Raw genomic sequence first — 19915 nt, 5'->3', positions numbered from 1 at the left:
GCCTAGAATAGGACAAGAGTAAGGAGAACTTAGTCCAAAAATAGAGTAGGCAACGTGCTATTTTGGGCAAAGTAAGCAAGATGAACTAAAAGGTAAGATTAGAAAGCCCATAGCAGGACCACATCATTGAGAATAGTTGTCAAGATATAGAACCCACAAGTGAAAGACCTAAAGCATGCCATAGTTTGGGGCAATGTCATGAGTCAAAACAAGGAGCTCAAAGTTTCAAGATCTGGATCAAACTTTGTCTGTTCCCTGTTGCCAAGGTGGAGTTAGTAGCAATGGAATAAGATCCATTACCTATTGATAGTATGAAGAAAGTTAGGGGAGGAAAGTAATTCGAGCAAGCAAAAGCTAAAGGAAGTGCTATGTGCGGATGAGATTCGATGGATGGTCCATATATTCATTTAAGTATTTACTATATTTTTAGAACTCCATTGTGATAGTAGTGTATATATATATTGTATTAATTAATAAAATTAATGATATTAAATGGTCTATACACATTAAATGTTAGGGTTGAGCTGAGCTCTCTAACTATGTATATGTGATAGCTAATGGGTTGAGTTGGCCTAGATTGATATGATGGGCTTTAAGTTTAGGTTTGATTATGGGTTTGAAAATAATGAGACTTACTATGGGTTTCGAGAGTTTTATACTAACCCAAATCTTAGTGCCGATCCAATCCGTGGAGTCAAGTGTTGACAAAAAATAAATTATATTAATTTATATTTTCTTTTCATAATTAATAATAAAGAATTAATTTTAGTATATTGCTTAAGTGTTAAAGTACGAAACCATTATGTTTACTTTTAATACTAATTAATAAAATACTAAAATGGAATCATGGAACTAGTTTTTAATATTAATTAACAAAATTTTATTATGAAACTAATTAACGGATTAACCTCAAGCAATTGATTTGATGAAAAATAACCTTTTTCAAGAAAGAGCAAAATCAAAAGATAATATTTTGAAATTATTCATTAAAATTATACAGAAACTCAAACCAATGCCAAACAAAACAAAACAATAAATGTAAGACAATGGACTAAATTAATCAAATGAACAATAAGGATAAAATGGTTTTAGAAAATATTGATTAGCTATAAGAATGAGACTCATACGTCTATATATATATATATATCCTTTGAATGAAAATTATTATTATTATTATTTTAAATCGAAGGAGTTTTGGAAAGCTATCAAAAATATCTGCTGAGAGTTTAAGGGCAAACTTGGAAGTCCCGGGAATTAGAATTCTGTATGGTCTTTATGAACGTGACTAAGGCATCCTTAATTGATGTATGGAGAGCTCCTAGTCAAATGATGAACGGTGAACCTGCAAAGTACCACAAACTTCTTGCCTCTTTCTTGGAAGAAAAATAAAAGAATAGGGGAAATTTCGTTGTCATTTTTAGATATATAGAGGACAATATTGAAAGTAAATTTTGAATAATGAGATTATAATTTTATCCCTATTTTAAATATATATATATATAAAGCCAAATAATTAAAAAAAATCTAAATCTTTATAAGAATTTTCAATTTTAGCAAAACTTTTTAATTTTATCAATTTAGTTCCAAACTTTCATATTAATTTTAATTTAGCAATTAGCTTAACTAGATGATTTATAGATGATTTAATTGATAAAAATAATTCAAATATTTATCAATATTATTAATATTAGTCAATTATTTTAATAATTATTCTCAAATAAATCAAATAAAAATATTATTTTATTGAATTAAATACTTATTATTTTTTAAATTATAATTAGATTTATTTTTGTTATATCATTTATTAATATTTTATGTTTAAACATTTGAATTTTTTTTATTTATTAGACCTTAAATTTGAGACAATATAATGAGAAAAATTGTAAACTAACAAGTATAATAGTAAGGAGAGAAAAAAAATTAAGATAAATATATTATTTAATTATTATATTTTATTTCTCAATAGAAAGTCCATTAAAATTACTAAAAATATTAAATTTATTAAATAAATCAATAAAATTAAGTAAATTAGTTAAAAAAACAACTAAACGATGAATTTAATTATTTTTAATTAAATTTATTATTAAAATTAAAAATAATAAGAAAAATTTATGATTAAATTGAGAAAATTAAAAGATTTAATTAAAATTATAATTAACGTAAATGTTTTAATTTTTTGTCATTTAGCCGATATATAACATATTAGTGATTTTATCATTTTCCTCCCTCCTAATTTGGAGAGAAAATGAGTAGACTACGAGGCTCTGATTGTTTTACTGAAAAAAATATTTCTCATTTTTTGATTCTTAGAATACTCAGAAAAATTAATCAATATTTTAGAGAAAATTAAATCATTTTTTAAAAAAATGACTTATTTTTAAAAGAGGAAATTATATTCTATTTTTTAAATTTTAATAATCTTATTAAAATGTGAACACATTTATATATATATAAAATAAATATATATCATCAATTTAATATTACAATCAAATAAAGAAAAATATTTTTAAAGACTTTTTTTTTAAAATATTTTCCATAAAAAAAATTTTTCATATATAAATTATTTTTTATAAAACAAACGGAACTTAAAATTTATTTTCCTTTCAAATTTTCGTTCTCTCATTTTTCTTCCCAATCAAACATAAAATGAATAGAAAATAAGATTATTTTCCTCCAAAATTTCTTTTTATTTTCCCTAAATCCAAGCAGTGTAAACTAACAAACTGATTAAGGAGCTAAAACTCAAAGCAGAAGAAGAGGAAAATAGATACTCATAATGATTTAGTTGCTTAAGAGGCCCTAACAATGGGCATAGATTCAAGCTCGTTCGGAAAGTTCAGGGGTTCAATTTGGAAAAGGAACTCAATCCTGATGTACAACAGATTATAAACATGCTTAGATAATTGTGTATAAGTAGCCCCATAATGAAATTCTGATTTATCTAAAATACACATTTGCTTGCGAAGTTTGACATATACTTCTGCTCACAAAGTTTTACCATAACACAATACATTTAATCCACCAGTTGCATTCCTTATGGCCCATCAACGGATGTCTAATAATTCAAAATTCCATTTCTCAACTGCATAATTCCACTTCTGAAAGTTAGATGCACATCATTTGAGCTTCTAGCCAGTTAAAAAAATAATAATAATAAATAAAAAAAGAAAAAGCATCAAACATATGGGTTCAACAATAGCTTTTGTTAAAACATTTTTCTTTGGGTAGTGAAACTCCCAGCGCTATCGTCGACACCAGAATATTCTCTCCATTATCAACATTATGCTCTTATTTAGTCAAATCAAAGCCATCTCTTTTAGAAGAAATATGAAAAATAAGAAAAGGAAAAAAGGTAAGAGAAAACGATCAATTTAACCATATGGGTCTGGCCCTAATGATAAAGTATCATCACCCCTTGTTCTTTTTTCCTTCTTTATGCATTTAGGATTCAAGGTAAAAGAAAGAAGTGTCACACCTTCTCAACATCTGTTGTACCAGTGACATTTTGCCTCCTTTTCTTGAGTTGCTCAAGACGAGCTCGGATGAGGCTATTCTGCTCTTCAGCCTATTAAACAAAGACGGAAATCTCAGTGCACAAACGCATCTTAATGCAGCACTCTCAACAGTAACATAAGGTTTCATCCTGAACTAATACAGGTGGCAAACTGCTTTTAAGCGGGTTAATGCCAGATGAATATAAATGGTAGCCAAGTAAAAGTACAAAAACATTGCTCTCCTGAGTTCTGAGTTTACCCAAAGAACCTTGAGCCATTATTAAATCAGCCTCTAGCACAAAAATGATGAAGGTTCTTTAGTTTTTGTCCTCCACTTTTCAAACAAATGCTTTAGTCCTGCCTTAAATGCCTAATTCAATGAAAGGTGTTAAGAGTAAACAGTAATTATTTTTCCTTTATTTTTTAATTGAAGGAAATATGCCCTTTTTCTTTGCCTTTTTCTTTCATTGCATTTTGACTTAACAAGAACAAGAGTAGGTTTAGTAACATAGGGAAGAAATCATGCAATGCTCTATAGAAGGACTATAACATAGGGGTGGGTGTTTCTCTTAACTACAATAGACCAAAATATCTTTTAGGATATACTTCATGGATTTTTGTAATTCTCCCAACTAAAATTTATTAGAAAGACAAAAACGGAATGGGTGTTTCTCTTAACTACAATAAAGCAGCCAACCAAGTTATTAACTAATGTTGGCACATGGCATCCAGTCCATAGAATTGCAGTTATGGATGAATTAATTCCAGCAATATCTGAGGACAAACTTTTTTATTGGATGAGGTCTAGATGGGCATGTGGAACCTTATAAGAAAGGATATGATGGGGTGCACAAATCAATAATTTCTGTAATAGGTATGAATATAGAAACATTATTTTGAATTTTGCTTAGGCTTATTATCTAATCTTAGCAAATACACAACTCTTTAAAAGGAACCAAATTTGAATTTTTTTAAACGAGAGCAAAAGATTAGTCAAATAGACTTCTTCCTTGTGAGAAGACCTACTAAGTTTTATGAAAATTCCGTAAAACTAGATTAGTTTTTGGATTTAAATATTAGAGTAGGCCACAATCAAGGACCTAAAAAAGCATGGTGGACAATGCCACAATGAGCTAGATCCAAGGGGATTCATGAGCTAGTAAAAAGAACTAGACCCGTAAGAGGCCAAACTCTAGATAAGTTACCACATGCAACATAAGCGACAATTGGACCTATAAACTGAAGTCTATTTCAGTTGCACTTGAGAAGAGAATGTTAGAATCCCACATCCACTAGCTACACAATTTAAAAGAGAATATAAAGCCATTTTAGTGGAAGCAACCTCAAGCTCAACAAATGGAACTTGTTGACTGTCTTCTGCACTTCTAAGTCAAAGAGAATTTCCCAACTAACACAATGGTTTCTAGAACTAAACCAGATTGGCCTGTCAGACACGTTTAACTAGGAATTGTAGTTTAGTCTAGTTCACTTTACCCATAAACACTGTTTTCCACAAACCTGCTTTGAATCAGAACGAACAAGCAAACCAGTAAACACGGAGGGCTTAAACCTGTTGGTTGGCTTTCTCATAAAAAAATTTAGAGTGACTGCTACTGGATGGAGGACTTGAAGCTGGATCAGTTGATGAAATTTGATGATGCTCACAACCAAAAGTTGGAATCTTTCTTTCCAATTATATATATATATATATATATATATATATATATATATATATATATATATATATATATATATAGCGAGAGAGAGAGAGAGAGAGAACTCCGCCTAAGTAGTTTGCGCTTAGCCAGTCCCAAGCCTGGATAAAGGAGGAGGGTTGCTGTAGGTGACAACCAGCGTAAAAATTTCGTCACACCTTATGATATGGATTCAAATGATATAAACATTGGGGCGTTCTCTACTTACGACGCGCTACATTGAAGCCCGGGTGTAGTGAGAAATATGCAAGGGTGTGTTAGGAGTGAAACCCTAACAGAGAAGAATTAGAAGAATTTAGGAAGGAAGAAGAAGTAGGGAGAGAGAAATAGAATCAGAAAAAAGAGAGAATTGTTATTTCTTCAGAAAGCATCAGAATGCCTTTACAATGAACTACAATAGAGTTTATAACTACTTGACAGCTATTTCACAACCATTTTCCCGCAAATACAACTCATACAACTAACTACTTAACAGCTACTTGACAACTATTCTCCTGCCATTTACAGCTCATTCAACTAACCCTTATTCTGCCTCAGTCTTCTTCTCTGATATGTAACAATACCTCCCCCATTAGAACTTTCTTGTCCCCAAGAAAGTGTAACTTCTGGAAACTGGTTCACAATAAAAGAATAGTCTTCCCAAGTTGCATCTTCTACAGGAAGGTTCAACCACTTGACTAACCCCTGAAAAACATAGTGTTGATCTCTAGTAATGGTTCTAGTTTGAAGAACCTGTTCTGGAGCTACTATCACAGCATTTTCATGCACTGTAGGTAATTCAGAAAGGGGAACAATATTGCTGCCCAACTTTTTCTTTAACATAGACACATGAAATACAGGATGGATTGAAGAAGTAGGAGGTAGCTGAAGCTTATAGGCCATTGTCCCAATCTTAGCTAGGATTTGGAAAGGCCCATAATACTTGGGAGAAAGCTTCAAATTGTGTCTTAATGCCACAGAAGTTTGCCTATAAGGCTGTAACTTCAAATAAACCCAATCTCCCACCATAAATTCCCTTTCAGACCTATGCTTATTAGCTTGCTGCACCATTCTATTTTGAGCCATCTGCAAATTCTCCTTAAGCAATTGATCCAGCTGCTACCTCTGTTGTAAAAAAATCCCCCACTGCTCCCACAGAGGGCAAGTCAGAAGGAATGATTGGAAGGAATGATGGTTTATAGCCATACAAAGCCTCAAAAGGTGACATCTTAATGGCACTATGGGAGGATGAATTATACCACCACTCTGCAAGTGAAAGCCAATTGCACCAAGTTGATGGCTTGAGATGAACCATGCATCGTAGATAAGCCTCTAGACACTGGTTAAGTCTCTCGGTATGCCCATCTGATTGAGGATGATAGGCAGAGCTATAAGACAAAGTAGTGCCCATGCATTTGAACAACTCCTTCCAAAATAGGCTTGTAAAAACTTTGTCCCTATCACTGACAATAGTAAGTGGTGCTCCATGAAGTTTAAACACATTATCCAAGAACAATTTAGCTATTGCAGCAGCAGTATATGGATGAGCCAAAGGTATGAAGTGACCATACTTTGTGAATCTACACACTACCACTAGGATGGTGTCTTTCCCTTTCGACTTTGGTAAGTGGTCAATGAAATCCATTGTAATGTGTTGCCATGCTTGAGTAGGAACAGGCAATGACTGTAATAATCCTGGTGCAGCACAATGTTCACTTTTGCATCGTGCACATTTGTCACATTGTTGAATCCATACCATGATATCCCTTAACATCCTAGGCCAGAAAAAATGCTTTTTGAGCCTCAAATAGGTCACATTTACTCCTGAGTGTCCCCCCGGAGCACTATTATGGTATAATTTGATTAACTGCTTCCTCAAAGTTTTAGTAGAACCCACATACAACCTATCTTGAAAATAAAGAACACCATTCCTTAATTTAAACCCTGGATGAGCATTATTGTCTAAAGATAGCTGCTGCACCAATTGAGTTGCTTTGCAATCTTTATCATAACTTTGAATGAGATTATCCATCCATGTAGGGGAAATAGAAGAGTGTATAGCACCACAAAAGGACTCCTGTCTTGCTGGTCTCCTAGATAGGGCATCAGCAGCCTTATTTTCAACCCCTCTTCTATATAAAATTTTATAATCAAGACCTAAGAAACTTAGAAAATGTAACCTCTGCTCCAGCAAGTATTTGATGCTCTCATGGTCAGTTTTAATAAAGAACTGACCTTGCTCAAGATAATGCCTCCACTTAGAAATGGCAAAAGTAATTGCCAATAACTCCTTTTCATACACAGATAGGGACTGACTTCTAGGACTAAAAGCTTTGGAAATATAAGCTAGTGGATGGCCATTTTGTTGGAGAACAGCCCCTATACCCCAATTACTTGCATCAGTTTCAACAATGAAAGGGAGATTAAAATCTGGCAAGGCAAGTACTGGTGCTTCTGTCATGGCTCTTCTAAGAGTATCAAATGCTTCTTGAGCTTTCTCAGACCATTGAAATGAGTCTTTCTTGAGAAGATCAGTAAAAGGTTTGCTAATTATGCCATAGTTTATAAAAACTTCCTGTAGTACCCCGTCAACCCCAAAAAACTCCTCGATTGTTTAACAGAAATTGGAGTTGGCCATTGCAGCATAGCCTGAATTTTTTTTGGATCAGTAGCGACACCTTTAGCAGTTATAATGTGCCCCAAATACTCTATTTCTGTATGCCCAAAGGAACACTTGGATTGTTTAGCATAAAGCTGTTGCTCTTTCAAGATCTTAAAAACCTCCTCCAAATGCTGCAAATGAGATTCCCAATCCTTGCTAAAAATAAGAATGTCATCAAAAAATACTAGCACAAATTTCCTTAAATGAGGTTGGAAGATCTGGTTCATTAAGGCTTGGAATGTGGCTGGTGCATTTATCAGTCCAAATGGCATGACATTAAATTCAAAGTGACCATGGTGAGTTTTAAATGCTGTCTTAGGGACATCTTGAGGCTCCATTCTAATCTGATGATAACCAGCCCTCAAATCAATATTTGAAAAGTACTTGGCCCCATTTAATTCATCCAACAAGTCATCAATAATGGGGATAGGAAATTTGTCCTTAACAGTCTTCTCATTCAACCTTCTGTAGTCTATACAAAACCTCCATGTGCCATCTTTTTTTTTTTAACTAAAAGTACTGGCGATGAAAAAGGGCTTGTACTTGGCTAGATTATTGAGGAAGCTAACATCTCTGAAACCAACTTCTCAATTTCAGCCTTTTGATAATAGGGATACCTATATGGCCTAATATTAATTGGTTGTGTATTAGGCTACAAAGGGATAGCATGGTTGTAACTTCTGAATGGTGGCAGCTGCTGAGGTTCTTTAAAAACCTCCTAATATTTCTTTAACATAGATTGCAGTCCCAAATTTGCTACTGCAACTTCACCAAATGCCTCCTTTTTAGGTGTTGAAGATGATCCAACTTGAGACTCCACTATATAAAGTAAGGGAGATTGAAAATCCACTCCATTTCTTCCAAATAAGTCATTAGAATGACACAACACAGCAACCTTCCCTTTCCCCCTTTGCAATTTCAGTCCTTATAAAACCACTTCCTTTCCTTCTTTCATAAAGGAGATCCTACGGGCTCTAAAATCAAAAAGCACTGGATTAAAGCTCCTAAGCCAATCCACTCCCAAAATCATATCAAAACTCCCCAATGCTAATATTCTAAAGTCAAATTGAAACTTATAGGACTGAATTTTCCACATAAACTGCTGACACTGATGACTGCACTTCAATTTTCTTCCATCAGCTACTGCTATTGTTGTAGCAGGTATATCCACCAACTCCAACTTAGGTTCCTCAGCCACTTTCTTGTCAATAAAACTACTATTGCTGCCACTATCAATTAAAATCACCATTTCTCTATTTTTATGGATCCCTAAAATTCTAATAGTTTCTGCCCCTTCACTCCCTTCTACTGCATGAACAGAAAGCATAAGTTCTCTTTGATCACCTACATCTTCCATTTCCTCTGTCACCTCATGCCAAACCTCCTCTCCATTCCCATCTTCTTGCTCTCCAACTTGCAAAGCTGCTAATGTCTTAGTTTTACATTGATGGCCTGAAAAATATTTGTCTCCACATTTATAACAGGGTTTGGATTGGAATCTGGAGTTTGAGTTGTTCTGGACAGTAGATTTGGTAAGATTAGTATTGGAATTTTGGTTAACAAAAGAAGTACTTCCAATAGAAGTTGGTTTACTGGTAGTAGGAGCAGAATTTAGAGCTTTACTGGTCAAATCTGGATTTGGTGGTTTAGGGGGGTAAGGAAACAATTGATTAGGTTTAGAGTAGGAATTATATGGAGTGAAATTGGAAGTTACAGATCTTGGGTTGTAATTGAAGGTTTTATTGAAGGTTCTATTCTTTTTTGTATCCCATAACTATTCTTGCAGCCTAGCAATCTCTATTGCATCAACTAAAGTAGTTGGTTTCATCATTCTCACCATTAATCTAATTTCATCCTTAAGCCCTCCAATAAAGGCAGAAAGAAAATAAGCTTCTCCCAAATGTGGCATAACCCTTTCCATCCTTATCCTCAAATCCTCAAAGATATCTTGATATTCTTCAAAGGAATTTTCTTGCCTATGCTTCATAAATTCTTCCACAATATCTTCCAACCCTTTTTCCCCAAATCTACAGCAAATTCCATTTTCAAACTCCTCCCAAGAATGGTTTTCCCCTCTATTCCAGTTTTGAAACCAAGCATCTGCCCTATCAACCAAAAACAAACTAGCAATTCCAATCCTTTGGTCCTTAGGTACTTTGTAAACCTCAAAATATTTCACACATTTCCGTAACCAAACCCTAGGTTCCTTTCCCCCAAAAGTAACCAGTTCAATTTTAGGCAAAAAGAGATTCATACCTTCATTGTTATAGCTATTTCCATAACTTTCTTGATCCTTCAACTGCTGATTAACAGGAGGTGTGGGTAACAGTCCCCTATCCTCGGCTTCTCTAATGCCAGATCCGGCACCAACTTCCCCAACAACATCTCCTATTCCTTTATCCTTGCTCAATTTGCTCATAAAGGCTCTCATATCCCCTCACAATGCATCATTATCCCCAGCTGACTGATTAATTTGCTCCTGCATTTTCTCTATCTGATCTGAGAAACTTCTCATCTTCTCCTCCAATTCTGCCAACTTGACCATCTCAGGACCTATTACAACAGATCTAGTCATTGTTACGATCTGCAACAATGAATTACCCACTCAGTTTCCCCTCCTTAAAGCTCTGATACCAAATGTTAGGAGTGAAACCCTAACAGAGAAGAATTAGAAGAATTTAGGAAGGAAGAAGAAGAAATAGGGAGAGAGAAATAGAATCAAAAAAGAGAGAGAATTGTTATTTCTTGAGAAAGCATCAGAATGCCTTTACAATGAACTACAATAGAGTTTATAACTACTTGACAGCTATTTGACAACCATTTTCCTGCCAAATACAATTCATACAACTAACTGCTTGACAGCTACTTGACAACTATTCTCCTACCACTTACAGCTCATTCAACTAACCCTTATTCTGCCTTAGTCTTCTTCTCTGATATGTAATAGGGAGTAAGGCGTTCATCGAAAGCGACGCGCCATGCCGACGCTTAGGTGTGGTGTTAAGTGAGCAAGGGTTCCCACATCATGGACGGGTGTGGGTAAAAAAGTTAGTCCACAGGACAAATAGTAGAACAGAACACAAGATAGACATAGAAAATAATAGAAGATATCATAGAAGGAGACCAATTAGGAAGGAACAGGATAGGAGGGGGATCAGGGTTGACACTTGGAATGTTAGATCACTTACAAGAAAATTAATAGAGCTTGTGGATACCTTGAAAAGGAGAGGGTGAATATTGCTTGCATTCATGAGATTAAATGGGTAGGAGAGAAAAGTAAGGAAGTAGGTAATTCATAGTACAAACTGTGGTTTACCGAAAAGGAGAGAAACACGAACGGAGTGGGCATAATCATAGACAGGACATTGAAAGACGCAGTAATAGCTGTGAAAAGAGTAGAAGATAGAATTATACTAGTAAAGCTAGTACTAGAAGGAGAAAAAATAAATGTAGTTAGTGCTTATGCCTCACAAATAGGACTAGACAGTGAGAGTAAACAAAGATTTTGGAAAAATATGAATGATTTAATGCAAAGCATACCGAATGAAGAGAATGTTTTCGTTGGTGGAGATTTGAATGGACATGTAGGAAGTGATAGACAAGGTTATGAGAATGTTCATGGAGGTTTTGGTTTTGGCAGTCAAAATGAGGAGGGAAAAAATATCCTGAATTTTGCTATGGCATACGACCTAATACTAGCAAATACCTACTTTATAAAAAGAGAGTCACAGTTAGTGACTTTCAAAAGTGGACAACATAGAAGCCAAATCGACTTCCTCTTAACCAGGAAGACAAATAGAGCTCTATGCAAGGATTGCAAGGTCATTCCAGGAGAGGCTTTAACAAGTCAACATCGGTTGGTGGTCTTGGATGTCAAGTTTAGGAACAATTCAAGTAAGGTCAGAAGAAATAGTGTAGCTCGAACAAAGTGATGGGAGTTCAAAGGAGTAAAGCAAGTGAAGTTCAAAAATGAGCTTCTCAAGTCCGAAGTATGGAAGCTGGATATGGAGGCCAATGATATGTGGATACAGATGGCATCAAAGATTAGAGAAGTAGTTAAAAAAGTACTTGGAAAGTCTAAAGGACATGGACCACCCTCAAAAGAGAGATGGTGGTGCAATGAGGAAGTACAAAAGGTAGTGAAGAGAAAAAGGGAATGGTCTAAGAAATTACCTAAATGTGATAATAATGAGGCATATGAACAGTACAAGATAGCAAAGAAAGAGGCAAAAAAGGTAGGTAGTCAAGCAAGAGCACATGCCTTTGAAAAGTTATATGAGAAACTTGGAACTAAAGAAGGGGAGAAAGATATTTATAGATTAGCAAGGAGGAGAGAAAGGAAATGTCAAGATCTCAATCAAGTTAGGTGCATTAAGGATAAAGAAGAAAAAGTGTTGGTGAAAGATGAGGACATTAAAAAAAGATGAAGAAATTATTTTAATGATCTCTTTAATAATAGTCAAAATGGTAATAGCGTGAATATAGACTATAGAACAATAGAAAAGAATGTGAATTATACTAGAAGGATTAGATCTTTAGAAGTAAAGGAAGCACTTAAGAGAATGAAAGTGGGTAAAGTCTGTGGACCCGATGAAATACCAATTGAAGTGTGGAAGTGTTTGGGAGATATGAGAGTGACATGGTTAATTAAATTATTTAATAAGATTCTAAACTCAAAGAAAATGCCTGATGAACGAAGGAGGAGTATTTTAGTACCTATTTTTAAAAATAAGGGAGACATACAGAGTTGCTCAAACTATAGGGAAATTAAACTCATGAGTCATGCTATGAAGTTGTGAGAGAGAGTTGTGGAGCATCGACTACGTCATGATACTTCTATCTCTCTCAATCAATTTGGTTTCATGCCCCGTCGTTCAACTATGGAAGCGATCTTTCTTATTAGAAGCTTGATGGAGAAATATAGAGATGTGAAGAAAGATCTACACATGGTTTTTATTGATTTGGAGAAGGCTTATGATAGCGTTCCAAGAGATGTCTTATGGAATGTGTTAGAACAAAAGATGGTATCTATTAGGCACATACAAGTGTTGAAAGATATGTATGAAGGAGCAACTACTATTGTGCGCACAGTGGAAGGGGACACGAGATTTCCGATCTCAATTGGATTACACCAAGGATTAGCCATAAGCCCTTACCTTTTTACATTAGTTTTAGATGAATTGATGAAACATATACAATAGAGTATTCCTTGGTGCATGATGTTTGCGGATGATATTGTTCTGATAGATGAGACACGAGAAGGAGTCAATAGAAAGCTAGAGCTTTGGAGAAGTACTCTAGAGTCAAAGGGTTTTAAGTTAAGTAGAATGAAGACAGAATACATGCATTGCAAGTTCAGTGAAGGCCAAACTGGTGATAGGGAAGGAGTTAATTTGAATGGAGTGATACTGTCCCAAAGTAATCACTTTAAATATCTAGGCTCAGTCCTTCAAGTAGATGAGGGATGTGAGGAGGATGTTAGTCATAGGATTAAAGCCGGATGGTTGAAGTAGAGACGTGCCACAGGAGTTTTATGTGATCACAAGATTCCCAATAAGTTAAAAGGAAAATTTTACCATACAGCCATACGACTGGCTATGTTATATGGTAGTAAGTGTTGGGCACTGAAAGAGTCGTATGCGTCTAAGATAAGAGTTGCAGAGATGAGAATGTTAAGGTGGATGAGTGGCCATACTAGACTAGAAAAAGTCCGTAATGAGAGTATTAGAGAAAAGGTAGGAGTGGTGCCAATTGAAGATAAGTTGAGAGAAGGGAGATTGAGGTGGTTTGGTCATATGAAGCATAGATATACAGAGGTTCCAGTTAGACAAGTAAAGCACATTAGGTTAGAGGATAGAAAGAAAAAAAGGGGTAGACCTAAATTGACTTGGAGGAGAGTAGTACAACATGACCTAGAAGCATTATACATTTCTGAGGATTTAACCCAAAACTGTTTAAAGTGGAGAAAGCGAATCCATATAGCCGACCCCAAATGTTTGGGATAAAGACTTAGTTGAGTTGAGTTGTATATATATATATATATATACAGAGAGAGAGAGAGAGAGAGAGAGAGAGTACCAATTAATAATTCTAAATGAATAAAAATTTCATTATTTCATTAATAATTAATAGTAACTTATATTATTAGCACATTATCATGAATTTTTTTTTATTTTAAAATTTCTCTACATATTATTCTATTAAATTTTAATATCTTAAAATTTGTTTTTTTATTGATATAAATAAATTTATTATTATGAAAATTTTATTCTAAATACATTTTTATTTTAAAATATTATCATATAAAATTTCATTTGAAAATTTTAAATTATTTTTTAAAAAAGTATTTACATATTAAAATTTAAATAAATTTATTTCAATTTTTATCTATAAAATATATCAAACTACTAATTATAATAATTCATTATTTTTATTATTTTTAAAGAAGTTATTAATTTTATAATACATTTAATATTATATCAGTTAAAATTTAACACTGGTTAAACTTTAAACCCTTAACTCTTTGTCTTTACTAGTTCGTTGACCAGGCTAAGTTTGAAAAACATGGTTAACATAGAGACCTAGGCTTAGTAGTGGGATTTTAATGCAAATTCCTAAATGCTGGCAAAACTCTCTTTTAACAAATCAAAAAAAATATCAATTCTGCTTACCCGACCACAACATCAACCAATACAACCCATTCACATTTAGTTATACTTTGAAATAGTGAGACTTTAATAGCAAGTTGCACTCACCTTTTCCAACATGCCCATCAAGAACTGGATCTCATTTTTCTTTGCCCTTGAGAGATTGCATGCAACATCCATTACATTCGTCCTGCAAACAAGGAACCATATGCAAATAAAAACTCCACCAAAAGTAATTTATAAAACTAATGAGAAACTCAGAGATACAAATCAAGATAAAATGTTGATTTTAGCAATCCAAAAACTCTTCTTTTTTTCTTTTTTTATGGGGCTTGCACTTTCCATTTTCTTTTAAAGATAGTTAATTGTCATGTGGCAAGCACCAGCGACTATAGTATGAGCACTAAAAGTAAAAGACCCCACAAGCAAAAAAGAAGAAGAAGAAGAAGAAGAAGAAGAAGAAAAGAAAAGTACCATCTTCCTCTTTCTTGGATTTGCATAGTAATAGGATAAAAATTCATTATTCAAACATAACAATTCATCATAAAAAAGAACACTTGTTAGGCTAATCTAACAGATCACAAATTTAATAAGAATGTCATACCCACTATCCACATTAAACATCACATTGCTAAGATATGACCACATAAGAATTCAACTATAGATATCTCTTTAATGAATCACCACTATAGATTTATATCACCAAGAAAGTAAATGATGCCTACTTATTCAAAAATAGAGGGTCCAGATATTGTTCTTCCACAAGTTGGTCCACAGTATAAAGAGTTGTTCCCACCTGTAAAACATAAGTCAATTGATGTGAGAAGAAAATTAGAAAAAAGCCATGCATAATGATAATAAGTTGAGGAAGAACATAGTTAAGAACCTCTTAGTTTGGATAATTATCTTATTTCTAGGGAAAAAAACTTGGAAGATTAATCAATCAGAGTTTACAGGGCTCATGCTTGATTTTAGTTTACCAATTGAGTAACAAAATGCACTCCACGAGGTTTCCCTAGAATATTACTGTCAAAAAATTCCTCTAGCTTTTTTAAAGTCATCAAATTTGTTAAGTAATCATCAGTCAATTTTCACTTCCAAGATCTTTATTGATTGAAGTCCTGGAAAATGAATAGTTATAAGAATCTATATAAAGCCTTAATATAAACTTTGCAAGTAGAAATTAGCAAACCATTTTTATGTCTGCTTTTATGGAATTATAGCAGAACCAGTATGCAAAGTCCCTAGCATTAGATCTTCATCCTAAACATTCATCCACCCATCTTTTCCCACTCCTTCGGATACAATTTGAAAGGAAATATTCAATAGAGCACCACAAAGGAAGATAAAAAGAGAACTAGAAACTAAGTCTACAAGACTCGAAACAATAAGCAATTTTAAAACAGTTCCAGAAAGTTTGGTCTTCAAATGGAGAATACAATGGGAATACTTTCCCAAATTTAATCTCATAAGTGGAACAATTTATTACGGTTAGAGTAGGAATGTATATATAGATATATATGGTTATAATTTGAAACCCTAAAATTAAGAGATTCCTTGATTAGGGCTATTTTTTATTTTCCATTTTAGAGTCACCAAAATTATATATATATATATATATATATATATATATATATATATATATATATATATATATATATATTTTAATAAAGGCCAAAATTGTATATACATACACCCCATAGCTTGAGGGAATATTCAAGCCAATTATTCCACAAAATATCTTCTTCTTCTTCTTCTTCTCTAACTTTTTAAGGTATCAGAGCCTAAGAAGGCCTGATTTTTATCTCTTCCTTTGCTCATCTACTTTTGAAGAAAAATGGCAATGGGGTTCTTGTTTGCCACCTACCAGGAGAAGGTGTACTACACCACCAATTCAAATCAATTCCCTAGCTACCAGTGAGATAGAACCTAGAAAGCCAGCATCGAAATCTTGGCCATTAATCTCCATGTGCCGCAACAATTGTTCTAGGCCCGATACACGCACCAACAAGTGGTCCTTCCCCAGCCATTATGTCTAGCCAGAAATTCTTCCCTCTCTCGCTAGAGTCAGGCTAGTCTCCCTAAGTGATCTTGCATTTGGGTCTTTTTAATCAAGTATTCTCTTGCCCTTTTAGGCCTTCAGCAACTTTGAAAGACTTGTTGCTTTTCTTTCTACCTTCCCAAGTGCCTTCCCTCTACTTTTAATCCTTCTAATCCTTACTTAAAAAAAATAAATAAATAAAAACTATTTAAAAAGAAGAAGAAGAAGAAGAGAGAGAGAGAGAGAGAGAGAGAGAGAGAGAGAGAGAGAGAGAAATAATGCCCAAAAAGGTGCTACTTCATTGTGTCGACAACGCTGGCCTCTTTATGGTTTGAAGCAATCCCCGAGAGCATGGTTTAGTACTGTTGTTTAACAATTTGAGATGCATCAAAGTGGAGCAAACCATTTAGTTTTCCACCGACATTCTTGTCATGACAAGTACATTTATTTGATAGTTTATGTTGATAACATTATCATAACAGGTGATGATCAAGAAGGCATTACTGAACTCAAATGGCATCTCACCAGTCATTTCCACATTAAACATTTGGGAAAGATGAGATATTTCATAGGCATTGAAGTGGCACAATCTGACAGTGGTATTGCCATTTCACAAAGGAAGCATGCATTGGATATTCTGGAAAAAAAAGGGCATGTTGGATTGTAAACTTGTTGATACAATGTTAAACTTGTTCCTGGATAGGAGAAGCCTCTAAAAGACCCTGGCCGGTATCGAAGGCTTGTTAGTAAACTAAATTACCTCACAATCACACGACTAGATATTTCTTTCACAATAAGTGTGGTTAGCTAGTTCCTACAATCTCCTTGTGATAGTCACTAGAATATAATAATTCGATTCTCAAGTATATCAAAGGAGCAAGGCTTCTTGTATGATGATACAGGACATATACAGATTGTCAGATATTCTAACGCAGACCAAGCTGGATCTTCAAATAGAAGGTCTAATTCAGGATATTGCATTCTAATCAAAGGGAATCTAGTATCCTAGAAAAGCAAAAAGCAAGATGTGATGGCTAGATCAAATGCATAAGTAGTTTGTCAGGCTATGGCCTTAGCCACTTGTGGGCTCAAACTTATATAGTTGAAGTAACTTCTCCAGGAGTTAAAAGTGTGGAAGTCAGGAACAAATGAAATTGATTTATGACAATCAAGCACCACTATATATTGCTTTTAATCCTGTGTTTCATGAGAGGACAAAGCACATAAAGATAGATTGTCACCATATTAGACAAAAGATTGAGTATGGGTATATTGCTACTAGCTTTGTTAGTTCAAATAATTAGTTAACATACATTCTTACTAAATCTCTTAGCAAGTCTAGGATTGGTTATATTTGTAACATGCTAAGAGCATACAATATGTACGCTCCAGTTTAAAGGGGAATATTATAATAGCAATAGCAATATATATATATATATATATATATATATATATAAATTGAATCCCCGAAACTAAGGGATTCTTTAATTAGGACTATTTTGTATATTTCCCTTTCAGGTCACCAAAATTTTATATATACACCCCATTGCTTGAGGGAATAATCAAGCTAATTAGTCAACAAAATCTCTTCTTCTCCTTGTTTAGTTCTTCAGAGGGTAAAAGATCTTGAAAATTACACTATTGCCACACTTTGCAAAAAAAGTGGCACCATGCTCTATGCAACAAGAGTAAGTGGAGTCTTTGTTTGACTACGAAGATCAGTAGAACATTAAGGAAAGCCATTAAATTCAGATTCAATAAAAATAAAGGAGACTTTTCTTGGGTTTTTCACTAATAGTTGTTCTCTTTAGCTTAGGCCTTCATCTTATGCACAAAAACCTTCGTCATAGCCAAAGCTTCTGAACTATTCATTGAAAGCTTAATTGTTTCTCCTATCAATAATGAAAACTATTCACATATCATATTAGGAAGAAAAAAAATCTCATTTTTTGAACTTTTCCGAGCATGTTCAATTAAAATGAAAATTTTCACCACTTTCCTAGTTTTTCACAGGAAAATATGTAAGAATAATGTCTACATCACATTTCCATTGACAACCAACACAGGACCTGATGTGCCGCATCATGGTGCACATGTGAGCCACTTTGTAGAACACCATGGGTTGAAGCAAGAATTGGCTATAGGGCTTGCTAGGTGTGTGAAACGGAATGATTTGGGCTGGACTTATGACCAAAGACTTAATTCATTTAGAGTTAAAAGAACCAAACCTAAAAGAGACCCAATTTGGAGGTCCATGTTAAAGTGGCTTTGTGGGCCTTGGAAGAGCATATAGGGGCCCAATAAAACCCTAATGGAGTGCACATGGGCTGTATTTGGATGTGTTTTGTATTATGTTTATTCATTTACAAATAGATAAAATTGATAATTACCTTTTCCTTATGTTATGCCTAAATTTAAGGAAACTTTATTTATCATCTTGTCTTACAAATCCTAGCCTACAAAGGAGAAGTAACCCTTATCCAAGTGTGTTAAAAAGACCAAGTATCCTATCTTAATCCTACATGGCGTGTAGAATGGCAAGGAGGGTTGTGATTGGTTATCTTAGTTAGTTATCCTAGTTTGAAGGCACAAATCAAGGAGACACTTATCTTAACTCTTGCAAAACCTATACAAGCTAGGAGAAGTTTTCTCATCCATATCTGTTTTCTCATCCATATCTTCATCAAAAACGTGTGACACATCCAAGGGCTATTATGCAATGGTGTGTGGCAGATCCAATGGCCAAGATTGAGGACTAATTTCCTTTGTAGTTTATCTATTTAGTTTATGTCTTTAATTTTCCTAGATCTAGTTAGTTTATGTTTTAGTTTTCCTGGTTTTATTAAGTTATTTCCTTTCCTAGTAGGAACTTAGTTTATTTTGTAAAGCCTATAAATAGGCATGGACCTTTCCTTATGGCTTGTACTTTGATTTTATTCATTAATAAAATAAGCCTTGAGCTTGCCTTATCCCCTACACTTATATCTTCTCTAAAAGTGGTGTGTGCTTAGTCTTTTCTTCTTTCTATCTTTCTGTGAACATCAATTGCATCCTTAGCTTAGAGAATTATTTGGATTGGGATCTAATCAAGTTATTCAAGTTCAAGAGCTTCAACTGGCATGTGCATCAAAGGGCGTTTCAGTTTTAGAGTTGTTCCAATTGGTGCACCAAAGTTCTTAATGGCATGCATTGTTACAAGTTTCAATTACTTTTTTTTGTTTTCACTGTTTTTGAGTTGTTTTTGGTTTGTTTTGGATTACTAGAGTTCTAAGCGTGTGCTTTTAGGTCTTAGGGAATGCTTATTGTTACAATTGTTTATGCAAGTTTGGCTTGTTCCTTGTTTGGCCGAATTCCATATTGTCCTTGTGCAAATTCTA

General features: G+C 34.0%; 1 protein-coding gene across 5 annotated transcripts in view; it reads right to left on the bottom strand.

Moving 5' to 3' along the window:
• Positions 1-1199: 1199 nt before the first annotated feature.
• Positions 1200-19915, bottom strand: part of LOC110660011 (uncharacterized) — a 32266-nt gene continuing 13550 nt past the window's right edge. For 2 of the 5 annotated variants that reach the window (XM_021818150.2, XM_021818147.2), the window contains 4 exons: positions 15223-15293; positions 14606-14687; positions 3476-3565; positions 2743-3098 (listed from right to left, as the gene is read on the bottom strand). In XM_021818150.2, coding sequence (XP_021673842.1) covers positions 3045-3098; positions 3476-3565; positions 14606-14687; positions 15223-15293 — 297 coding nt within the window. In that variant the 3' untranslated portion in view covers positions 2743-3044. Of the gene's footprint in view, positions 1343-2742; positions 3099-3475; positions 3566-14605; positions 14688-15222; positions 15294-19915 lie in introns of those variants that run through there. The other 3 variants (XM_021818149.2, XM_058144007.1, XM_021818155.2) reach the window with 3 other exon arrangements.

Source organism: Hevea brasiliensis, chromosome 3 (genome assembly GCF_030052815.1).
Source record: "Hevea brasiliensis isolate MT/VB/25A 57/8 chromosome 3, ASM3005281v1, whole genome shotgun sequence".
Lineage (NCBI taxonomy): Eukaryota > Viridiplantae > Streptophyta > Magnoliopsida > Malpighiales > Euphorbiaceae > Hevea > Hevea brasiliensis.
Note: the sequence above shows the minus strand (reverse complement) of the source record. Positions and strands in the feature narration are given on the sequence as shown.